This window comes from Phascolarctos cinereus, unplaced genomic scaffold (assembly GCF_003287225.1).
Source record: "Phascolarctos cinereus isolate Bilbo 61053 unplaced genomic scaffold, phaCin_HiC Scaffold_726;HRSCAF=1367, whole genome shotgun sequence".
NCBI classification, from domain to species: domain Eukaryota; kingdom Metazoa; phylum Chordata; class Mammalia; order Diprotodontia; family Phascolarctidae; genus Phascolarctos; species Phascolarctos cinereus.
Window position 1 is genome coordinate 181,459,185 of NW_027556098.1, and position 20,495 is coordinate 181,479,679.

General features: G+C 38.2%; 1 protein-coding gene across 1 annotated transcript in view; it reads right to left on the reverse strand.

The window, feature by feature from the left end:
- LOC110207271 (aldehyde oxidase 1) overlaps positions 1-20,290 on the reverse strand; it is an 89,466-nt gene extending 69,176 nt beyond the window's left edge. Inside the window, exons 1-6 of the mRNA XM_020984901.2 lie at positions 20,022-20,290; positions 17,146-17,203; positions 13,296-13,392; positions 11,469-11,577; positions 10,574-10,700; positions 2,596-2,657 (exon numbers count right to left, since the gene is read on the reverse strand). Of these exons, the coding sequence (XP_020840560.1) occupies positions 2,596-2,657; positions 10,574-10,700; positions 11,469-11,577; positions 13,296-13,392; positions 17,146-17,203; positions 20,022-20,078 (510 nt within the window). The 5' untranslated portion in view covers positions 20,079-20,290. The remainder of the gene's footprint in view (positions 1-2,595; positions 2,658-10,573; positions 10,701-11,468; positions 11,578-13,295; positions 13,393-17,145; positions 17,204-20,021) is intronic.
- Between the last annotated feature and the right edge of the window lie 205 nt (positions 20,291-20,495).

A 20,495-nucleotide genomic window follows, 5' to 3' on the forward strand; every position in this document is an offset into this window, starting at 1 on the left:
TTTTTAATTACTCAGAATTAAAATAATCAATTTCATATTACTGAAAAGATGTGGTGGATAGAGAACTGGACTAGGGACCAGCAAGGCCTGGGTTCAAGTTCCATCTCTGACAAATACTCTGTATATGAACCTTAACTTCTCAATACTCCCTGTATTGTGAAAGTTCCTCACCAGGAGCTCTCTGCCAGTTCTATGATTGAGCCTAATCTCAGAAAGATAAATATTTGGAAGCTAACTGCACACGTGTTTTCTATTAGGGCCAAAATACGGTTTGGGTTTTTTTTGTTTGTTTGTGTTTTGCATTCAGTACATAGTTTGGCTCAGAAATAAGTGTTATGCAAAAGTAGCAAAGTCCTTAGTTTTAAAATTGCCCAATAGTTACACTTTCAGAACCAAGAGAGTACAAGAAATGTTGTATGTAAAAAGGAATATTTTGAAATAAGATTAAAGTCCTCAGGGAGCACAGCTCATTTTTCTTAAACCAGTAATCTCTGACCTGGACTTGGAAGAGATTTCTCCTAGCTTTTGCCAACCACCTGCTACAAATCCAGCCTTCTGTTTACCCTCTCTGACATTGCCATTCAATCTCCCACCACTGCATAGGCTATCTCCTTCCTCCTCTTCTCTTCTTGGAACCACTAGCTCCCTGTAAGGTTTGGCTCAAATGTCACTTCCTTTAAGAAACCTTTCCTGAGCTCCCTAGTTGTAAGTTCTTTACCCCACTTCCTTCAAGCACTGTGATTCCTTTTTGGTATAAATCCTGTACTTATTAATATGTGAATTTATTTTATCTCCCAAGTAATCAATCAGCAAAATGTATTAAATACCCTACTATGTGACAAGGCACTGTGATGTGGTGTGCATTTTAAAAATAAACCATTCTTGACTTCAAAGAACTGACACCATCTTGAGACTTGAAGGGGTCGTGTGTGAGCAGTAGGGGAAAGAAAAGAACGGCATGCAAATAAAAGTATACAAAATGTATACAATACTTATATTCATAAGTGTATACAAAAAATGCTTAAAGTTGAATCTATATGTAGAGCCTATATCAGATTGCACACTATCTTGAGGAGGGGAGATGAGAGGGAGGGGAAGAAAATTTAGAACTCAAAATCTTATGAAAGTGAATGTTGAAAACTAAAAATTAATTCATTAATTAATTTAAAAATGCATAAAGTCAATAAAAGGTAGTGGGGGCAGGGGAACTGGCATCCTGGGAGAATGAGGAAAGGCTTCATGTAGAAGGTGGCAGCTGAGCTGAGATTTGAAGGAAACAAGGAATTATATGATGTGGGGGTTAAACAGGGAGTATATTAAAAGTAGACAGCCTGTGCATAGGCATGGAAATAGGAGAGTGAGCGTTTCATGAGAGAAACAGCAAGAAGGCAAGTTTGGCTAAGCTATAGAGTATGTGAGAAGTAGTAATATATTATAAGGCTGGAATGGGAGGTTGGAATCAGGCTGTAAAAGGTTTTAAAAGTGAAACAGGGAAGATTGCATTAGACATTAGGGGGAAAAAAACAGGAAGCCATTGGGGATTATGAAGCAAAAGTGAGGCAAGATCAGACTTGTACACTGGCGAGCTGGTAAACGTTTAATAACCGGCTCTCTGGGAGGAGAAACACACATACAGAATTCTTTTCAGTTTAATCTGCCTTCTCAACATTGTCCTCCTTGTTTTCATAAGTCTAAATAATCGACAACACAATAAACCATTTGCTGATTTCCCAGGTGTAAAATGCTCATGCTGAAAATTTAAATCATGCTTTCTTGGGCCAATACAAGCCGGCTCTAGGACAGTCCCTAGACCTGTACTTTAGGAATATCAATTTGGCAGCAGTTTAGAGGATGGGTTAGAAAGAGGAAAGACTTGAGAACAGAATACCTGTTAGAAGGCTTTTGTGACGGTCCAGGCAAGAGGGGCTGAAAGTACAGAGGGTAGCCCTGTGAGTGGAAAGATGCGAATGGGTACAAGAGATGTGAAGAAAGAAAGACCAGATTTGGCATCTGATTAGAAACTCTTTGGGGAAAGTTAGGGGTTGAGGATGGTTCAGAGGTTTTGAACCTGAGTGCCGGGAACAATGGAGATATCCTTGGGGAAAAAAAACAAAACAAAACAGTAACATGTAAGCTCCTTCAGGGAAGGAGCTTTCTCACATTTATTATTTGTCTCCCCAGTTCTGGACACATAGTAGGCATCTAATAGTTACTTGTTGACTAATGGATAAAACAATTCTGTACAAGGGATTTGAATCAAAAATAGGGGAGTTAGGCAAGGAGCTAAAAATAAAGCTGTGACCATCTCAACAGCATTAAATGCTTCCACTAAAGTCAGAGCAATGTCTCAAGCGAGACAAACAGTATCATAATAATAATGATAATTTTAACAACTTACATTGCCATAGCACTTTTAAGTTTCACAAAGTAATAAACATATATGTGCACACATAATATAACATATAATATGACTATTATATAATAATAACAGATCTAACCATATCTCCAAATCATTCTCCCTGCTATCTCCACCCTGACTCCTGCATTTTAATTAGCTAGGGAAAATTAAATAAAAAGATTTTTTTCCCTTCTTACTTCACAGAAAGTCTTGCAAGCATCTACTATGGGGCGATATCCCGTGCAACGGCACAAGTTACCTGAATGAGAAAAACAATGCACCAGTGTTAATTGCACATATGGACTTGAGTTCCAGTCTTCCCATATATTGCCTAGTTTGCTACCTACAGTGAGAAATGTGTAAATCTAAATCAGGGCACTGATGAAAACTTTGGGTCAAGCTCTGTCCTCTATGTCAGGTACCTGGAATGTCTGATGGAGAATACTGGAAGAAGAGAAAAGAAGGCCACACATTCTGACAGCTCCAATATATATGTTGTTCTCTAATATCAATGGACCTATGACCTTCTCAACGTGGGTTTTTTCTCCACTAGTGCAAGTCACAATCAGAGAATCAAAGGATTACAGTTTTACGGCTAGTAGGGAGTTCAGGGTCTAGTCCAGGGGTGGGGAACCTCTGGCCTTGAGGCCATACATGGTCCTTTAGGTCGTCAAGTGAAGCCCTTTGACTGAACCCAAATTTCACAGAACAAATCCCCTTAATAAAAGGATTTGTTCTGTAAAACTTGGACTCAGTCAAAAGGCCCCACCCAAGGACCTAGAAGGCCACTTGTGGCCTTGAGGCTAAAGGTTCCCCACCCCTGGTCTAGCCCAAATACTTCTTTTCTATATACTAAAAAAAAAAAAACCACACACACATATTTACATTTTTTACATACTAAAAAAAAAATCCATTAAATGACTTGCCCAGAGTCACACAGAAAGTGGTAGAGCCAAGTAATCCATCTATGGCTCCTAGTTTTATATAATTCTTGTCCAAGCCTTTCAATAAATCTTCACACAGAGGATACACTCAATATACTAGAGACCTGCCTACAGATTTTTTACCATTTGGTAGATATCTCTCATTTCTTTCTCTTACTACATGACTAGCTGGCCTCCTTTCAAAAATTATTTCCATAATTTCCATAAATTTCCACAAACTTAATAAATTAACTTGGATCACAGACTCACAAAATTTTAGATTTGGAAGGGACTCCAGTAACCACCTGATCCAACCCCTACTCAAAAAGAATCCCCAGTATCACATTCTTGACAAGTGGTTATCCATCATGTCTGAAGACTTTCAATAAGGCAGCACCTACCACTTCTTAAGGAAGCCCACTCTACTTTAATAGCTAACATTTATATAGCTAGCATTTATATAGTGCTTACTACGCATCAGGTACTGTGCTAAAGACTTTACAGTTATTATCTCCTTTGATCCTCACAACAACCCTGGAAGGTAGGTGCTATTCGGATCTCCATTTTACAGATAAGGAAACTGAGGCAAACAAAGGTTAAGTGACTTGCCCAGCTAGTAAGTGTCTGAGGCTGGATTTGAACTTAAGTCTTTCTGACTCCAAGCCTGGTTTTCTACTCACCGTGTCATCTAGCTGCCAGCTCTCGTTGTTGGAAGTCTTTCTCAACATTCAGCATTAGTTTGCCTCTTTGCAATATCCAACAGCTGTCCCTGAACCTTTGGCACCAGACAGAAAATTCTCTTCCTTCTTGTGAATGATCACCCTTCAAATACTGGAAGACAGTGACATTATCTCCCCCCGACTCTTCTCTTCTCCAAGAAAAATATCCCTTTGACTGATCCTCTCATATGACATAGACTAAAGGTCCTTCACTTTCCTGCTCATTCTCCCTCATGTGCCCTCTGAACTGGCAGGGATTAAACCCTTTACGCAACTCTAAATGCAAATATCACTGGATTTTCCATCTCATAGATGTGAATACTTTTCCCAATGGGGCAGATCAAAATCCAGCCATACTTTCTTAACCTCTACATGTCCTTCCATAAAGGTTCATTCTGTTTTCTGGGGAAGTTTTCTTCTCAATGAGGGAGCTTAACCTTTTTTGTGTCATGGGCCCTTTTGGATGACTGGTGAAGCCAATGGACCCCTTCTCCAAACATTTTTAAATGCATGAAAAACATAGGTCTATAAAAGGAAATCGGTTATATTAAAATCTAGTTTTTAAATAAACATATTGTTATCAAAATGTTTTAATAACAAGTTCACAGACCCCCCGAGTAAGAATCTCTGCTCTAGATTCTGTGTTACTGCATGGGTTCCAGTGGAAATTATGGGCAATTCAATGACAATAAATCCAGCAAATAGATTTAAGGCCCTTCAAAATCAATCTCCAGTTTACTTTTTGAGCCTTGCCAAACTGGACTACTAACAGTTCTCCAAACTCCATTCTATCTCCCACTTCCCTACATTCCCTTCAGTCATCTTCTATACCTGGAGTGCCATTATAGATAAAGTACTGGGCTTGAAGTCTTGAAGACCTGGGTTTTAATCTGACCTCTGACACTAATTAGTTCAGTGGCCCTGGACAAGTCACTTAACTTCTATCTACCACAGGCATTTCTCTTAGCTAATAAGTCTTAGGCTAAATAACCTACTTCCTTTTCCAGTCACACATCTCTTGATGTCTCTTTTATGATGCTTTCAGTGTACAGTTTTTGACAGGAATATACTTTAGCTGACTTAGATCCACAACATCACTGCAATGCCCTCTGATGACCTGCAAGTTTATTTCCATGGTATTCCATGATTTTGAGTTGCATGGTACAACTAGAAGAATATTGAGGCTAAAAAGGATGGATCTTTGTTTCAGAGAAAAGTTTGAGGTTATTAATAATAACATGCAAATAAATAAAAATAAAATGCAAATCAGCTCTTCCTTGTTTATTCTGGACCTATTCATTGTCCATCTAGAGAAGAAGCTCTTAACCTGAGGTCTATGAATTCATTTTTTAAAATATTTTGATAATTGCATTTCAATATAATTTCCTTTACAATCCCATATGTTGTATTGATTTTATGGAAAGATATTCTTTTGAGAAGAGGTCTGTAAGTTTTACCAAACTGCCAAAGGGGTCCATTACCCACAAAAAAGGTTAAGAACCCCTGGTCTAGAGTATCTGTCCAAGATTTTTGTACTGATGGACCAGCTTTATGCGCTATCCACCCAAATACTTGTCATAGGCTGGACAAGAGACAGTCTTGTTTTTCCAATACAGATAGTTCTGAGTGATGGAGAATTTAATCTAGGAGACACAACAGTGTCTCTGGGCTTGATGTAATCTGTACAATTCCATGCATTGACAGGATAATCTGAAAGACATTGTCATCTACCAGGAATCCTTCTTCCATTTGGATTCTACACAACTCCATGACAGTGGTATATGCCTTTGGTGAGTATAGCTCTCTCTAACAGAACTTTATATTAAGGATATTACCTCTGCTGCATTTTTCAAGGACTCATATGACTTCTCATATGTGTTGGAGGCATATTGTTGGAAGAAGGCTTTGCAGAATCATTTGCAGAATCAAATGGCTTTTAATAGTCAACAACATAAACGACAGAGGGATACCACAATTTAACTTTTTTACCTTTCAGTCATTTCTGTGACTATAAAGCTCTTGTGTGGTCACATATAGAGTACCATTTATGAAAACCTCTCTTTCCTTCTCATATATGCACCAATACATGTGTAGATCATGCTCAAGATATTTTTTAGTTATGGGAAATTAGGCATATAGGTCAGTACTGTTATTTTCTCATCTGCCTTTTCTTTAATGTAGTAATTGTCTGTGATTTGTTTCCCCTCACAATCATTTGGAATTATCCCCTCTTACATGTATCTTTAGCACCAATTCTTCAGTGTCCTCAAAATAGTTTCATTTTCAGGGTGAATTTTCTTCTCTGGGTACAGCTACTCTAGTCTACCTGTTATTCCCATCTTTGTTGTTTTTAGTGCCATTTCCACTTCCTCCTGAGCACATTGGGAACTGGGATGTAAGCATCTAACTTTGGTGGTTCCACTGTCATTGATGAAGGAAAGAGTTTTATATGGAGATTTTGAAAGCTATTTTTCACTTTTTGTCTACCCATTGTCCTTATAGTTCCTTCCTTCATTGTTCTCAGGATGATCTAGGTTAACTAGATCTCTCATCAAACTTCCTATACACCATTTTTCTCCTTTCTATTATTTTTTGCTGTTTTTATACAGCAATATTGGTCATGATCTTCCACCATCCTCCTTCATAAGATGTTACAAATGGATTAATATCCTAACCGTGTACTGCCAAAGGCTGCTAGGACTTCTAATTTAGCAAGGAGATCAATATTTTGCAGCCTGAGGAAGTTTCTAGAAATGTCTATTTTGCTTATTGTGTTGATTTACACTGATTAAAATTCTTTATGAAAATGATAGTCTGTTCTTTTACCTAATCCATATTTTTTTTGTTTGGGGCGGTTTTAATTGAATCAGTGATTTTTAAACAAGTAAAACAGAACTGGAACATCTTAAGCTTTTAATATTTTCTTTATAGGTTTACCTAGAATCCTTTTTACTGAGAAAACTATAGTGGATGTGATGATAGTGGAGTAGAGGAAGTAATGCAGTGAGGAGCTCCCCAGCAAAACACCTCCAAACATATCTAAAAAATGCACCAGACCAAATGCTGATGGGGAAAGATCACAGTGAGTCATCTGTCCAGCCCAGGTTAGCATAGGGAGACAAAGAGGTTTGCAGGCAATGGGGACGTGGCTCAGTAAAGAACATGACAAGCGTCGAACATTCCAGCACCCAGGGAGAATCTATGACCTGGGGAAAGAAGGGGTACTAAACCCACACTGGGGCACTCTTACTCTTGTAACTTTGTTGCCTATTACCCAGTCTAGGTTACAGATGCAGGGGAGACTGACAAGAGGGCTTAAGCCCTCCCACCCACTCAAAGCTGTCTCAAGCCCTGGGCAGCATACCAAAGCATGAGCAAGTTCAGAAGCAGACAGCAACGTTGTGGCTCACAGCCCAGGAGCAGAGTAGGGTTTTAGTTTCAGCTTCTAGTTCAACCTGATGCCTGCAGAGGAATAACCAGGACAGAAATCTCACCACAAAGGGGAACTTGTAGTTCTACAGGACTGAAAAAGCATAGCTTCCCAGATGGTTGACAGTGGCTGAGTCCAGCAACATTCTGCTGCAATTGCTCAGATATAAACCCAGGTCCATAATTTGCAAAGCTCAGACTTGGAGTGGGGGTGGGGAGAGAGCAATCAGACTTTATCCTGAATAAGGCCATCTTAAAAGCACTGAAAGCTCTCGAGTCCCAAGTCTGAGCTGTCCCTGAGATTCAAGAATGCGGTAATAGGACCAGCCCAGACCTTCCCTACAGCAATGCATGAAGCCTGGCTCTAATATCGTCTGCAGTCAGCAAGTGAACTGGAAGAATGAGGAAAAAAAACAAACAATAAAAAAAAAAGCTATTTTCTTGACAGAGACGCTCAGGACCCAAACCCAGAAGAAGAGAATGACTCCAAAATATCTAAAAGCAAGTGTCAAAATAAAAGTTTAGGCACAAATTCAACTAGAATTCTTGAAAGAGATGAAGCAAGAGTTAAAAAGAGCAAAAAATGTTTTTGTTTATGAAATGACAGAGCTAAAGAAAAAAATGGGGGGAAATGGGAATTGTGGATGAAAGCCTTGGAAACAGAGCTAACTTGGCAGAAGAGATACAAAATCTTGCCCAAGAAACAAACTCTCTGAAATTTAGAATGGATCAAATAAAAGCCAATGACTTGATGAGGCAATGAGAAATATTAAGTGGCAGCTAGGTGGCACAGTGGATAAAGCACTGGCCCTGAAGCCAGGAGTTCCTGAGTCCAAATCCAGCCTTAGACCAAAATTTGATGCTTATTAGCTGCGTGACCCTGGGCAAGCCACTTAACCCCAATCGCCTGAGAAAGAAAAAGAGAAATATTAAAACAATGTGAAAGACTAAAAAGAAAATGTAGTTTCTGCCTTTTAAAAATTTTTATTGGTGAGGCAATCAGGGTTAAGTGACTTGCCCAGAGTCACACAGCCAGTAAGTGTCCTGTGTCTGAGGCCGGATTTGAACTCAGGTCCTCCTGATTCCAAGGCCAGAGCTTTATCTGCTGCACCACCTAGCTGCCCCATACTTTCTTTTTTTTCTGCCTTTTAAAATGTTTTTATTAAAAATGTAATTTCATTGCAGGAACAACTGACCTGGACAACAGATCAAAAGGGGAAAACATTAAGGACCATCTGACTACCTGAATTCTGTGACCAAAACAAGAGCTCAAACATCATATTTTCAAGGAGTTGTAAAAGAAAACTGCCCAGATCTCTTGGAATCAGAAGGCAAAGTGGAGAGCAAAGTAGAAACAGAAGAATCTACCAATCACCTTCTGAAAGAAACTCCAAAATGAAAACTCCCAGGAATGCTATAACTAAAATTCAGAACTTCTGGTTAAAATAAAAAGTACTGAAAGCAGCCAGAAAGAAAGAATTCAAGTACCAAGGATCCACAGTTAGGATCACACATGATTTGCCAGTTACTACTATAAAGGAGTAAATAATTTTGAATTCTATATTTCAGAAGGCCAAGGCTATAGACCTTTCTTTCTTTTTCTTCCTTCCTTCTTTCTTTCTTTCTTTCTTTCTTTTTCTTTCTTTCTTTCTTTCTTTCTTTCTTTCTTTCTTTCTTTCTTTCTCTTTCTTCTTTCCTTCCTTCCTTCCTTCTTTCCTTCCTTCCTTCCTTCCTTCCTTCCTTTCTTTTTCTTTTTTTCTTTCTCTTTCTTTCTTCCTTTCTTCCTTTCTTTTCAAGTCTTCTTGTACAAAATGACTAGTCTGAAAATGTTTTACATGATTGCACATGTATAAACTATATTAGATTGCTTACCATCTCAGGGAGGAGGTAGGGGAGAGAGGAAGAGGGGCTAGAATTTGGAACTCAAAACTTTTTTTAAAATGTTTAAAAAATTTTTTTAACGTGTAATGGGGGAGGGGGAAATAAAATGTTATTTAAAAAAAGGAAATCTTCTGCTGTGAGTCTCCAGTCGTACTTGTTGGAATTAATCATGGAAAATTTTAGTGTATGGGTCACTTTTTTCCCATAGTTTTGTGTAAACCAAAATTCTTACGTAATTTTTTAAGGTCATCAGAGGATTCTTCAGTTAGGTCTGTCCAAAGTAAAAAAAAAAAAAAACACAAAACTATGCTGGGTGGGGCAGGGTCATTCACCAGTGCTATGAGAGAACTAAATGACTTGGGTCAGTTTGGGTTTCTGGTTTCCAGTTTTTAGCACTACTAGAGGCAGATAGCACCTTTTCCTTCAATGCTAAGGAGGTATATCTTGGTTTTAAATGTGACCTTAAGTAGTTTGAAAGGATACCCTAGTGTGAAGTTGATTTTGATTTTGAAGGCTCCCTTATCAGTTATGATAAAGTCAATAAGTTAATTTCATCAACCTGGATTTAACAGAGGTTTTTAATTTCACATTTGCAGATTTCTTCCAGCTCCTTCATCAACCTCCTACTGGCCACAATTTTAGGTCTAATTCTCATTTTTATATGAACAGCATGTTTAAAGCAGGTCAACTTGAACTTGTTTCAATTATATAACATAGCTTTGCATTTTCATTCTTTTTCTATTTTGCTATTAGTGCATTTTTCTTTTCTCTAACACGTTGATGATCTAACTGAACATCGAGAACTGATTCAAAAAGACTACTACTTTGATCATTTCCTGTCTGATTAGATGTATTTAATTTTGTTTTTTGTAAAGTTATGTGACATCGCTCTCATATTTAGTGCTTCTCTATTGAAGAAAGTATTTATGACATATAAGCATTAGGCTTCTGTGTATAAACCTTTGAATGTTTTTGTTCCTTAATCCTGAGCCACATTTTCCAACATATTTCTCATTATCCACTCTTATGCCCACCTTTGCACTGATACGATCAAATTAAAAAGCAGATGATGGCTTAGTTAGGATGGTCTTGTTATGTTCTTCACAGAATTCCTCTAGCTCCCTATCTTCTGCAGCTGAGATGTAGAAGATGTAGATGATAGCTCAGTTGTAGACTGAGCTATTTCTAAAAACAGTCTTGAAGAAAATTGAATTGATACCTACCTCCAAGAGCTTCCATTAACTGATCCATGGAGGGTTTTGGAATATTTCTCAAAAGAGAATACAAAGACATCACCATTCCAGGACTACAGAATCCGCACTGAGTCCCATGGCATTTGGCAATTCTTTCCTAGGATAACAGACAACAGTGAGTCCCACTTAAAACCTATGGTATCACTGATTTCTCCTTTCTACCATTGACTTACAGAGCTGAGAGTGTGATTACTAGTTCACAAATATCAATATAAACACTGTATTAGCACTCAAGTAGTCTCAACACAAGTTACTATTAATGCAAGGAATTTAATCAGAACATTTGTATCATCCTTCATACACAAACATGCTGCTACTGATTCACTGTCTGTAAGAAGTGAACTTTGATTTGTTCTTCTTTGCTAGGCAGGATCAGGGGCTCAATCTACTTATGGGCCTTTTTCCTATACAGAACCTTTTGGCCTATATGTAAATAAGCAGTGCAGTGGATAGAGTGCTGAACTTGGAGTCTGGAAGACCCGAGTTCAAATCTTGCTTCTTGCCTTAGGTCACACAGATAATAAGTAACAGTCAACATTTTAACCCAGGTCACAATATGTGTGGATGAAAAGGTAGGTAGGTGGACTAGTCGTGTATTAAGAATGAGAGAAAAAAGATAGACTAACCAGGTGGTACACTGGGTCACTCAGTGTCTGAAAGGAACAAAAGAAGGCCCCTGATGCATTAGGTAGATCCTTTGTGAAAAATTTGTAGAAATGAAATAGACAGGAATCATAAGAGCTAAGAAAACATGGTAGAGTTTCAATGAAAGGAATACCTGCAGTACCAAAACTGGGGCTTTATGAAAGTATCAAAGCACCAGTGGTGGAAGAAGAAGCAAGAAATATGTTCTATAGACTCTCACCTGGACTGGATGAATCCTGGTTTTGGTGTTTCCTATGCCTTCCACTGTGGTGACAGCAGCTCCAAACAGAGAGCATATGGAAAGCAGGCAGGCATTGGCCGAATAATGTCTTCAGAATATAAAAGAGAAAAATCAATCTACTTTCCTTCTACAAGCAACTAGATGATCATTTTAATTGCTTTGTGTGAATGGAGTTGCTAACCAAATTCTACTTTAAAAATAATATTTTTCTGGCTGTGCTTTCCCCTACCTTTATTTATTTATTTCATTTGCCCTTTGAGCAGGTACCCAGATATCATCATATTATAAATAACTTATAATGATACCAATTTCTGAACAGTCAACCTTGCATACTCATTGTTTTGGCCCAGTTTTATTTCCAATTTCTAGTCAAAGCACTAGGTAGGGAGAAAATGGGCCAATAACACAATTTGGGTATTATTTTCCTTGCTGTAGATAAATGGATTGAGACGTCTAACCCAACAAGCCCAACAATGACAACAACAATGATGCAACTATAGAAAGATGAACATTTCCATGCTAAGAAAGATGAAGAGCATTGATAGGCATTCTCAGAGGACATGATAAAGGTGTCAAAAACTTGGAAAAAAATAGCTTCAGAATGAGTAGATATTAATACACTGATCAACAGCAAAGGCTGATAGTAAGTACATTATGAAATATCCCATCTATAGTCACAAGCGGCTTAAATCTGGATGGAACACATAAAGCACCCAAGATCCAAGAGTACAATCAAAAGGCGTCGGTGACACTTCCATGGACTCAGTCAACAACAGGCTGAGCTAATCTTATGAAAGAGGCTGAGTCATGTAGATACGTTTGTGGAAATAGAAAGGTTTGTGATAGCAATTCAGGGGTAGGTCATTGCCACCAGAAATAACAGGAAGGTGATCCTTAAAGAGAATAGATTTTGTAATCAGTATAGATTATGCAAGGAAATGAAGAAGACTGTACAACAAATCACTGCAGGCTACAAAAGTTTAGTAGGTATTGAATACCTAGCAAAAATGACCTCATCATCAGAAGCAGACACCTGAAACATGCTGCATTTCATGGACAGCCAAGGAACAAATCACCAGATTATAATCACAGACCTCAAAACATCCTAGAAAATACAACCAACACACTTGACAGGAACCAAACTATCGTTCCAGATCTAACTCTTGCTCGCAATTGTCTAGATATGACATGGAGTCAAAAAAATGTAAGAACATTGGTTTTAATAGATTCCACTACCCCAAATATCCATAATTTTGAAGCTACGTGAAACAAAAACCTGACCTAGTAGGCTTAAATCATGTTGGGAGCAGGATGAGGTATATATTATTATTGCAGTTGCCCTATCTCTACCGAAGTTATACTGAGGAAGTTTTCAGAAAGCCTACAATGGATGAGCTTATATCCTAATTTATTGTTGTTCAGTCATTTTCAGCCATATCTGGCTTTACCATTTGGGGTTTTCTTGGCAGAGGTTCTGGAGCAGTTTGCCATTTCCTTCTCCAACTCATTTTATAGATGAGGAAACTGAGGCAAACAGGGTTAAGTGACTTGCCCAGGGTCACACAGCTAGTAAGTGTGTGAGGCCAGATTTGAAGTCAAAAAGATGTCTGGCACTCTATCCACTGGGCCACCTAGCTGCTTGCAAACTTTAAGTACTATGCAAATGTCAGTTTTTATCATTTCTGCTATCATAGCCCTATATATCTATGACAGAAGAAAAGTTCCAAATGATAAAAGTTAACTTTTTTCATTTTCAGGAATGAAATAATTCCTGATTTTCATTTTCAGGACTCTGAGGAAGGATACCTTATCTTCTTAGTCCCTGGGTCATATCTTGACACCATCACCGTGCAAGCTCCGCAGCCTCCTCCTCCACAGCCATATTTTGTCCCTGTCAGACGGACTTGAAAGGCAGCAGTCAAAGAAAACCTTTTTCTGATGCTTTTCTCTTTGAATTATTTCATTAAGTTCTGACTAAAATGAGTTTTTATATCCAGTCCTATAGCTGAAATTCAAGAGGCTTAACTTTGGGGGGAGAGGGAGGTTTCTTGGTTGCTGTTAACTGGCAACAGACTATATAATAAACTTTTGATTATTTTTCTGACTAATCTAGAGTCTCCTCTTCCTCTGCAATTCAGTCTCAGGCAGGCAGCAAGCAGTAATATTAGGCTGGGAGAGGGAGAAATCTATGGTATTTGATCATCTGAACTTGGATGTGTTTGAGCCTTAAGCTGTATGTCTATAACTTTGTCCCAAAGACAAAATAGATATGTGATTTTATTATTTGTTGTTTGTCTCGACTCCCAGAGGGAGAATATCAAATCAACATCTCAACCAGGGTTCTACAGGGGAAGATATCATTGTTGTCTAGGGAGGAATAACAACCTAATGTTCTGTGGCTAGCAAACTGCCTCCTTTTTCTAAACATGGAGTCAAGGGTTGCCTAGATGGAAACAGCTTCCTACTGCCAGCACTCCAAACTCTCTTAGTCTCATTCACATTAGCCTTACCTCTTCAAAACTCCAGCATGGCTCTGCTTTACCTTCCTATTGTACCATCTAGAACCCTCCTCTATCATTAACCAACTTCTTTTCATCTTAGATCCTTTGTTATCACATGCCTTTAATGTCTTTGCACTCACAAAACCTGACTTTCTATGTTTTATTTTCTTTTGCTTTTTGGTGAGACAATCAGGGTTAAGAGATTTGCCTAGGGTCACCCAGCTAGTGTCAAGTGTCTGAGGCCGCTGACTTTCTTCTTCCCCAATTCCTGTTCCTAGAAGACACTGCATTCCTAGCCACCCTCTCCAAGACTGAATGTACCTTCTACCATCCTCTATCACTTGTCGCTATGCAAGCAAAGGACCAGGGGGAAAAGTAAATATAATCCTTGCTCTTCAGTGTGACTCCCAGATCCTCATTCAGCTGCAACCTCACTCAGCAACCTCTCCTCCTCTCAAATTCATTCCATTCATTTCTATCACCCAGTCTAAAGCCTACCTATTATCTGCCAAACCCTCTTTCTCCCTCTTTCTCAAGTTCATCACCCTGGCTCACATTTTTCCAGACCGTTCCAGCAACTCCTTTCCTATAAAGGGATTTCAATATATGTTGCTGTCTCCTCAAACACCCTAGTCTCCTAGTCCATTATCTTCCTAACTCATAATCTATACCTTCACTTCTAGTACCTAGTACACTTCATAGATAAATAGTAAGTGCCTGATGATTACCCACAGTATTTCTGTCTGTGTAATTGATAGGAGAGAATTGATTGACTATATAGTGCTTTACTCTAAAAAAAAAATTCAAGGACATTCACATACGTTTTTCTGTATCCAGAGAGTAGTCTCATCAAAAAGATTTTTTTTAATGTTGACATGAGAATAGAGAGTAATTTTAAAACTTTTAAACTCATGCCATTAAATTAAAAAGCAATCTTTCCTCACTCTTATTTATTCTACTTTATTCTTTTTTTAAAAAATCTTTTTTTAGTTATATCTTTTGTTTTTGAGACACTTTCATTTCCAAACAGGTCATTCCAGGTCCTCTGCTCAACAAACTCTCCCTGAGCACACAAACTTTAAAATACTGGGGTAGGCAGAAGTAGTTCACCGTAACCAATCACCAATTCAATACAGTGTGAGAGAATATGCAATAGTGCAAACCCATCACCCACCACCTCTGAAAATAGGAAAATGAGGTGCATTTTTTCAGCTCATCAGGATCAATCTTGGTCATTATAATGTCGTTCAGTTTAAATATTTGAGAATATTTTCACACATTTCAAGAACTATCTATATCAAATAGTAACTACGAATACAAATCTCACTTTCTCCTTTAGAGCCTATTCTTTAATTTTCTTCCCCCTTTCTCTTTATGAGGATGTTTTACTCTCTTGGTGGTCTCATTTCAATGAATAGTTCTCTTGGATTTTTTTTTAAATGTTGTTTCTCAATTCTAAAATATTGACTAGTATGTCCTCTATAACTCATTGCTTTAATTCTCATAGCTCTAGTCAACTGAAGTATTTGTATTCTCTTTTGTTCTATTTCATACATCTTGAGCAGTGTCAAAGACAGAACTAGAACCTTGGGGGATAGATGAAACAAGCATTTATTAAGCACCTACTATTTACCAGGAGCTATTGTGCCACCTAGCTGCCTCCAGAGACCTAATTGTGGAATGGAGGTATCCCAGGACCGTTTCTGTGAATTACAGTTTTAAAATGTGAATGAAGTTTACAAACATTTTTTTTCAGAAACAGCTTTGTAAGGTAAGTAATGCAAGTTCTTTTATCCCCACTCTACAGATGAAGAAACTGAGCTTCTCAGAGTTTAGGTGACTTGCTAGTAGTCTTACCTACAGTGTTCTAACGAGCTAACAAGTTTCTAAGGTGGGATTCAGACCCAGGTCTCCTGATGCTGAATCCAGCACTCTTCTGCTCAGCCTACTAGATCACTGATGCAGTAGAAAGAACACTGGAGTGAGACAGCCTGGGATTGAATCCTGGTCTTTCTATTTACTACCCTGTATCACCTTGAGAAAATGACTTGATCTATCTAGGCCTCAGTTTTCTCATCTGAATAATGACATCTAGGACCTTTCTAGCTATAAATCTATGGTCCTTTAATCAAAGTCCAATCCCCATGCTATAGAGACAACTTGCCAAAGTCATACAGTAAGTTAGTAGAAGTAATTGTTTGTCCCTCCACTGACCCAGGGAGAAAGTCTACCTATCCTTTAAAGCTCAATTCAAATGTCACCTCCCATATGAAACCCTCCTTGATATTCTCAATCAGTAACATCCTCTCCCCTTTTGAGCTTCACAAAGCACCTGGGTTTAAATTCTGGTGCTGCTGCTTACTACTTGTGTGACTTTGGGCAAGTCACTAAACATTTCTTTATCTCAGTTTCCTCACCTGTAAAATGAGAGCCTTGGACTAGATTACTTCTAAGGTCCTTTCCAGTTCTAAATATAAACTCCAGTGTACACATTTTTTATGTCACTGTATTACATTTATTCTGTGTTATTTTGTATTACAAGTCATATCTCTCTACTCAACAATAATCTTCATAGCATAAAGACTATGTCTTGTTTAAACTTCGTATCTTCCAAGTGCCCAAGACAATGCAGTGAATATAGTAGATGATTAATAAATACATATCAAATTGAAATGAACCTGACTAGTAGACACTTTTTGTATACTTTTGAAAGAGCCAGGAAAATTACTGAGAATTGGCCCAAGGATTTGCTCTTGGACTTTTCTAATACCACATACTTATGAGGGTGAAATGGAGACTATCAGTTTACAAATGGGGGGATTGATCCACAAGAGTAGCCATTAAGAGAAAAAAGAGGAGAGTAGCCTCAAGAGAAGAGAAAGCTTGCAGCCTGGAACTAGGATTTCGTTGTTCAGAAGATCATAGGATCCTAGATTTAGATTGGAAGAGATCTTGGAGGCCATCAAATCTAAGGTTCTCATTTTACAGATGAGGAAACAGAGACCTAGGATCTCATAGCTATTAGGGGAGGTGGGAGGGTAATAGCAGAGGGATGCTACTGATCTTTTTTTTTAAAGTGCTTGATGTAAAACTCTGTACCATAAGTTACTTTAATTACAGACACACAAAGAGACACAGATGGAATGAAAGGATACGTTTCTTCCTCAAATATGGTAACAACATTGTTTCAGGATCTGCATTCTTCTCCATTACCTGAACCAAGGAGAAAAATTAGAGATTTATGTTAAAATGTGATCCAGGGTCACAGATTGCTAGGTCGATACTTGCCAAAAGAAGAAAGCTTCTAAAGTTATTCTGAGACAAATTTTCAAGGGGAGCAATTATTACCCACTTTGGAATTTGCTTTGGGGGAGCAAAAGTATGAATCAAAGTTTCATTTGACTAAGGAGACTATATGTGTAGCTACTAGGTAACTGGTACATTGAAAGGATTCACTAGTACTGATTTAACTAAACAGAATATAAGGTATTGCATTTAATTATGTGGATAATGCTTCTGGTGCATTCAGGTAGCATCCACATCATTCTCTTCTCCCCTCCACCCCCACTATTATTTCTGTCTTTTTGTCTTCAGAACTTCATTATTGAGAGCTTCCCATTTTTCCTGGGTTGGTTCCCCCTGAGTCTATCTATCCTTCTCTGTATCCTTTGAATCATGCTCTCCCAAAATAACTCATATTTACATTTTTAACACTTAGAAAGAGTTGACAGCTTATTGGCTGTTGGCTGGGCTCAATCTTGCCTCTGATACTATGTGACTATTTGGAACAGTTAACCTATCCGAATCTCTAAGGATTCTCTAAGATATGGGTTCTTAACTTGAATCCATCATTAAATTTCAGGGAGTCTATTAACTTAGAGGGAGAAAGAATTGCATCTTTATTTCCACTACCATCTAAGTGAAATTTAGTACTTCTTCCAATTATCAATTTAAAAAAAATTATTCTGAGAAGGGGTTCATACGTTTCACCAGATTTCCAAAAGGGTCCATGACAGAAAAAAGGGTTAATAACTCCTTCTCCTAAGACTTACTAATTGAATTATAGGGAAGATGTCTTCCATTTGTGGGATTCCCATATCAATGATATGTCTATCAATAATAATCAACATGGAGGTAAGAATTTCTCTTAGAAACTGCACTTGCCAATTTAATCAAGGGGAATGATAAGATAACTAATTTTTAATCAGAATCATAATCTTATTAATCTTATTAAAAGAAATGTATCTTCATCTTTATAATATAAATAAATAAGACACTGTTTTCCTTTCCAAATAAGTGTGCTTTGATTAAATGCCGAGAGACTGAAGCAGCTATGTAGAACAGTGGATAGAGTTTTGGACCTGAAGTCAGGAAGAACTGAATTCATATGTGACATCAGACAATCACTGTGCAACCCTGGACAATTCACTTAACTTCTGTCTGCCTCAGTTTCCTCCTCTGTAAAACAGAGATAATAACAGCACTTATCCGCTACAGAGGTTGTGAGGGTAAAATGAGAAAATATTTATAAAATGCTTTGTAAGCTTTAAAGTGCAATATAAATTGAACTATTATTATTAGGTATAATTAGCCCTGAATCTACTTTATATATTTACTTTGAAAGTCAACATTATACAAAAATTTTGCAACCTACATGCAATACAATGCCCTGGACGAACAGTTTTTTGAGGAGGAAAATGCTTCTAAAGAAAAAAAAAACTACAGCATAATACAGTAGGATACTATATGATGAATTAGACTTTCAGTTAAAGACTTGATAGTTGATTTAGAGGAGTCACTTAAACCTTTCTGTGACTCAGTTTCCCCCTTCATAAAGTAGATCAATAATTCCAGAGTCTGGTCTTAAATCCAGCAAATGATTATTCCAATAAGTCTCCTTCTACTAATACCTTCCCTGCATTACCTGAAAGCGTTCATTTCACTTAATCACACTGTCTGAAGTTCCCACAACAATCAAAAATCTAGCTTAGTTAATTAATAAGAAGCCTCCTTTCAAATGGACAGCAAGTATGACAAAAGATAGAAGAGTTCAATGGTTGGAGGCACTGCCCAGAGACAGCCCCTGTTTCTAGAGCTGTAAACTGGTCTAACCATTCTGGTAAGTAAATTACATTAAGAAAGTGACTAAAATGTTAATGCTCTTTTACCCAGATATCCGCCCTGCTTAAGCGGATATTCCAAGGAAGTCAAAGACAATAAGGTCTCTACAGTTAAACATTCACAGCAACATTTTTGGATGATATGCAGTAGCAGGCAAAGAGCTAGAAACAATGGAGATGCTGGAGAATGGCCAAATATCACAAATAGAATGGAATAATACGTGCTATAAAAATGAAGCATATGGAAAACTCAGCGAAATCTTCAGAGATTTGTACAAACTGATAACAGAGTAAGAGGAGAACCGGGAAAACAATGAACCTAATAATTATAACAATGTAACTAGAAAGAACCACTTTGTGCTTTGTAAATATAACCAAGTTTGGCCCCAATGAGGATATGTGAAATTCATCTACCTCTCTTTTGTTTGGGGGGGGGGGAGGTGGGAAACTATAGATGTAGGACATTCCATTGACTGTGGCACTTACTGTTGTTGGGTAGTTGTGCTGAACAGCTTTTTAAAAGACTTTGCTGCAAAGGAAACGAATTGTATTGAAATAAAATTATCTATCTATATATCAATAAGTCTATATGGATCTATTCTTCTATCCATCTCAATAGAGATACAGATCTGTATGGGTAGTTTGGTCGTACCCTACTTAGAGCACTAGCCCTGGATTCAGAAAACTTCAGTTCAAATCCATCCTCAAACACTTAGTACGTCTCAGTTTCCTCAAATGTAAAGTAGGGGATAACAGTACCACCCCAGGTTTGTTGCAAGGATCAAATGAAATATTTGTAAAATGCTCAGCACATAACAGACATATAATAAATATTTGTTCCCTCCTTCTTTCCTTCCCATCTTCAAGTACATGGTCAAGCCCACCCTGATGCCCACCTTCAGTTAACTCACCTTTCTGCCATTCACATAGAAAAGCAGTTCTGATGGTCCATTTAAGTCTAAAGACATGACGGCAAATGAGTGCGCTGGTCAGCTAAGTCTGGTAAAGAGTTCACAGAAACCTTGGCACAAAAGAGTTATCTGGGCTCAGGCTGATGTGCAGTCAGCAGAGAGCAGCTCAACACAACTGACCCAGGCAAGGCTCCAGACCTCAACTGAGGACCCGAGCGGGAGGTGAAGTTCTGATTGTCCGCTCCGCCCCAGTCTCCTCTGGCCTAGGCTGGGCAGGGAGAGTTTCAATGCGCACACACCCCACCCCCTTCCCTTTCTCCCAATAGCATTTTAGAAGAAAAAAACTCCTTTCTTTTCCCCTCTCCCTCCCTCTTTCCTCCTTTAATTTCCCAAGCCGTTCTCAGTGACTTTTCCTCCCACGTCCCTTTTCTCCTCTTCTCCTTCCCTCTCGCCCTTCCCACCCCTTTCCCCGCT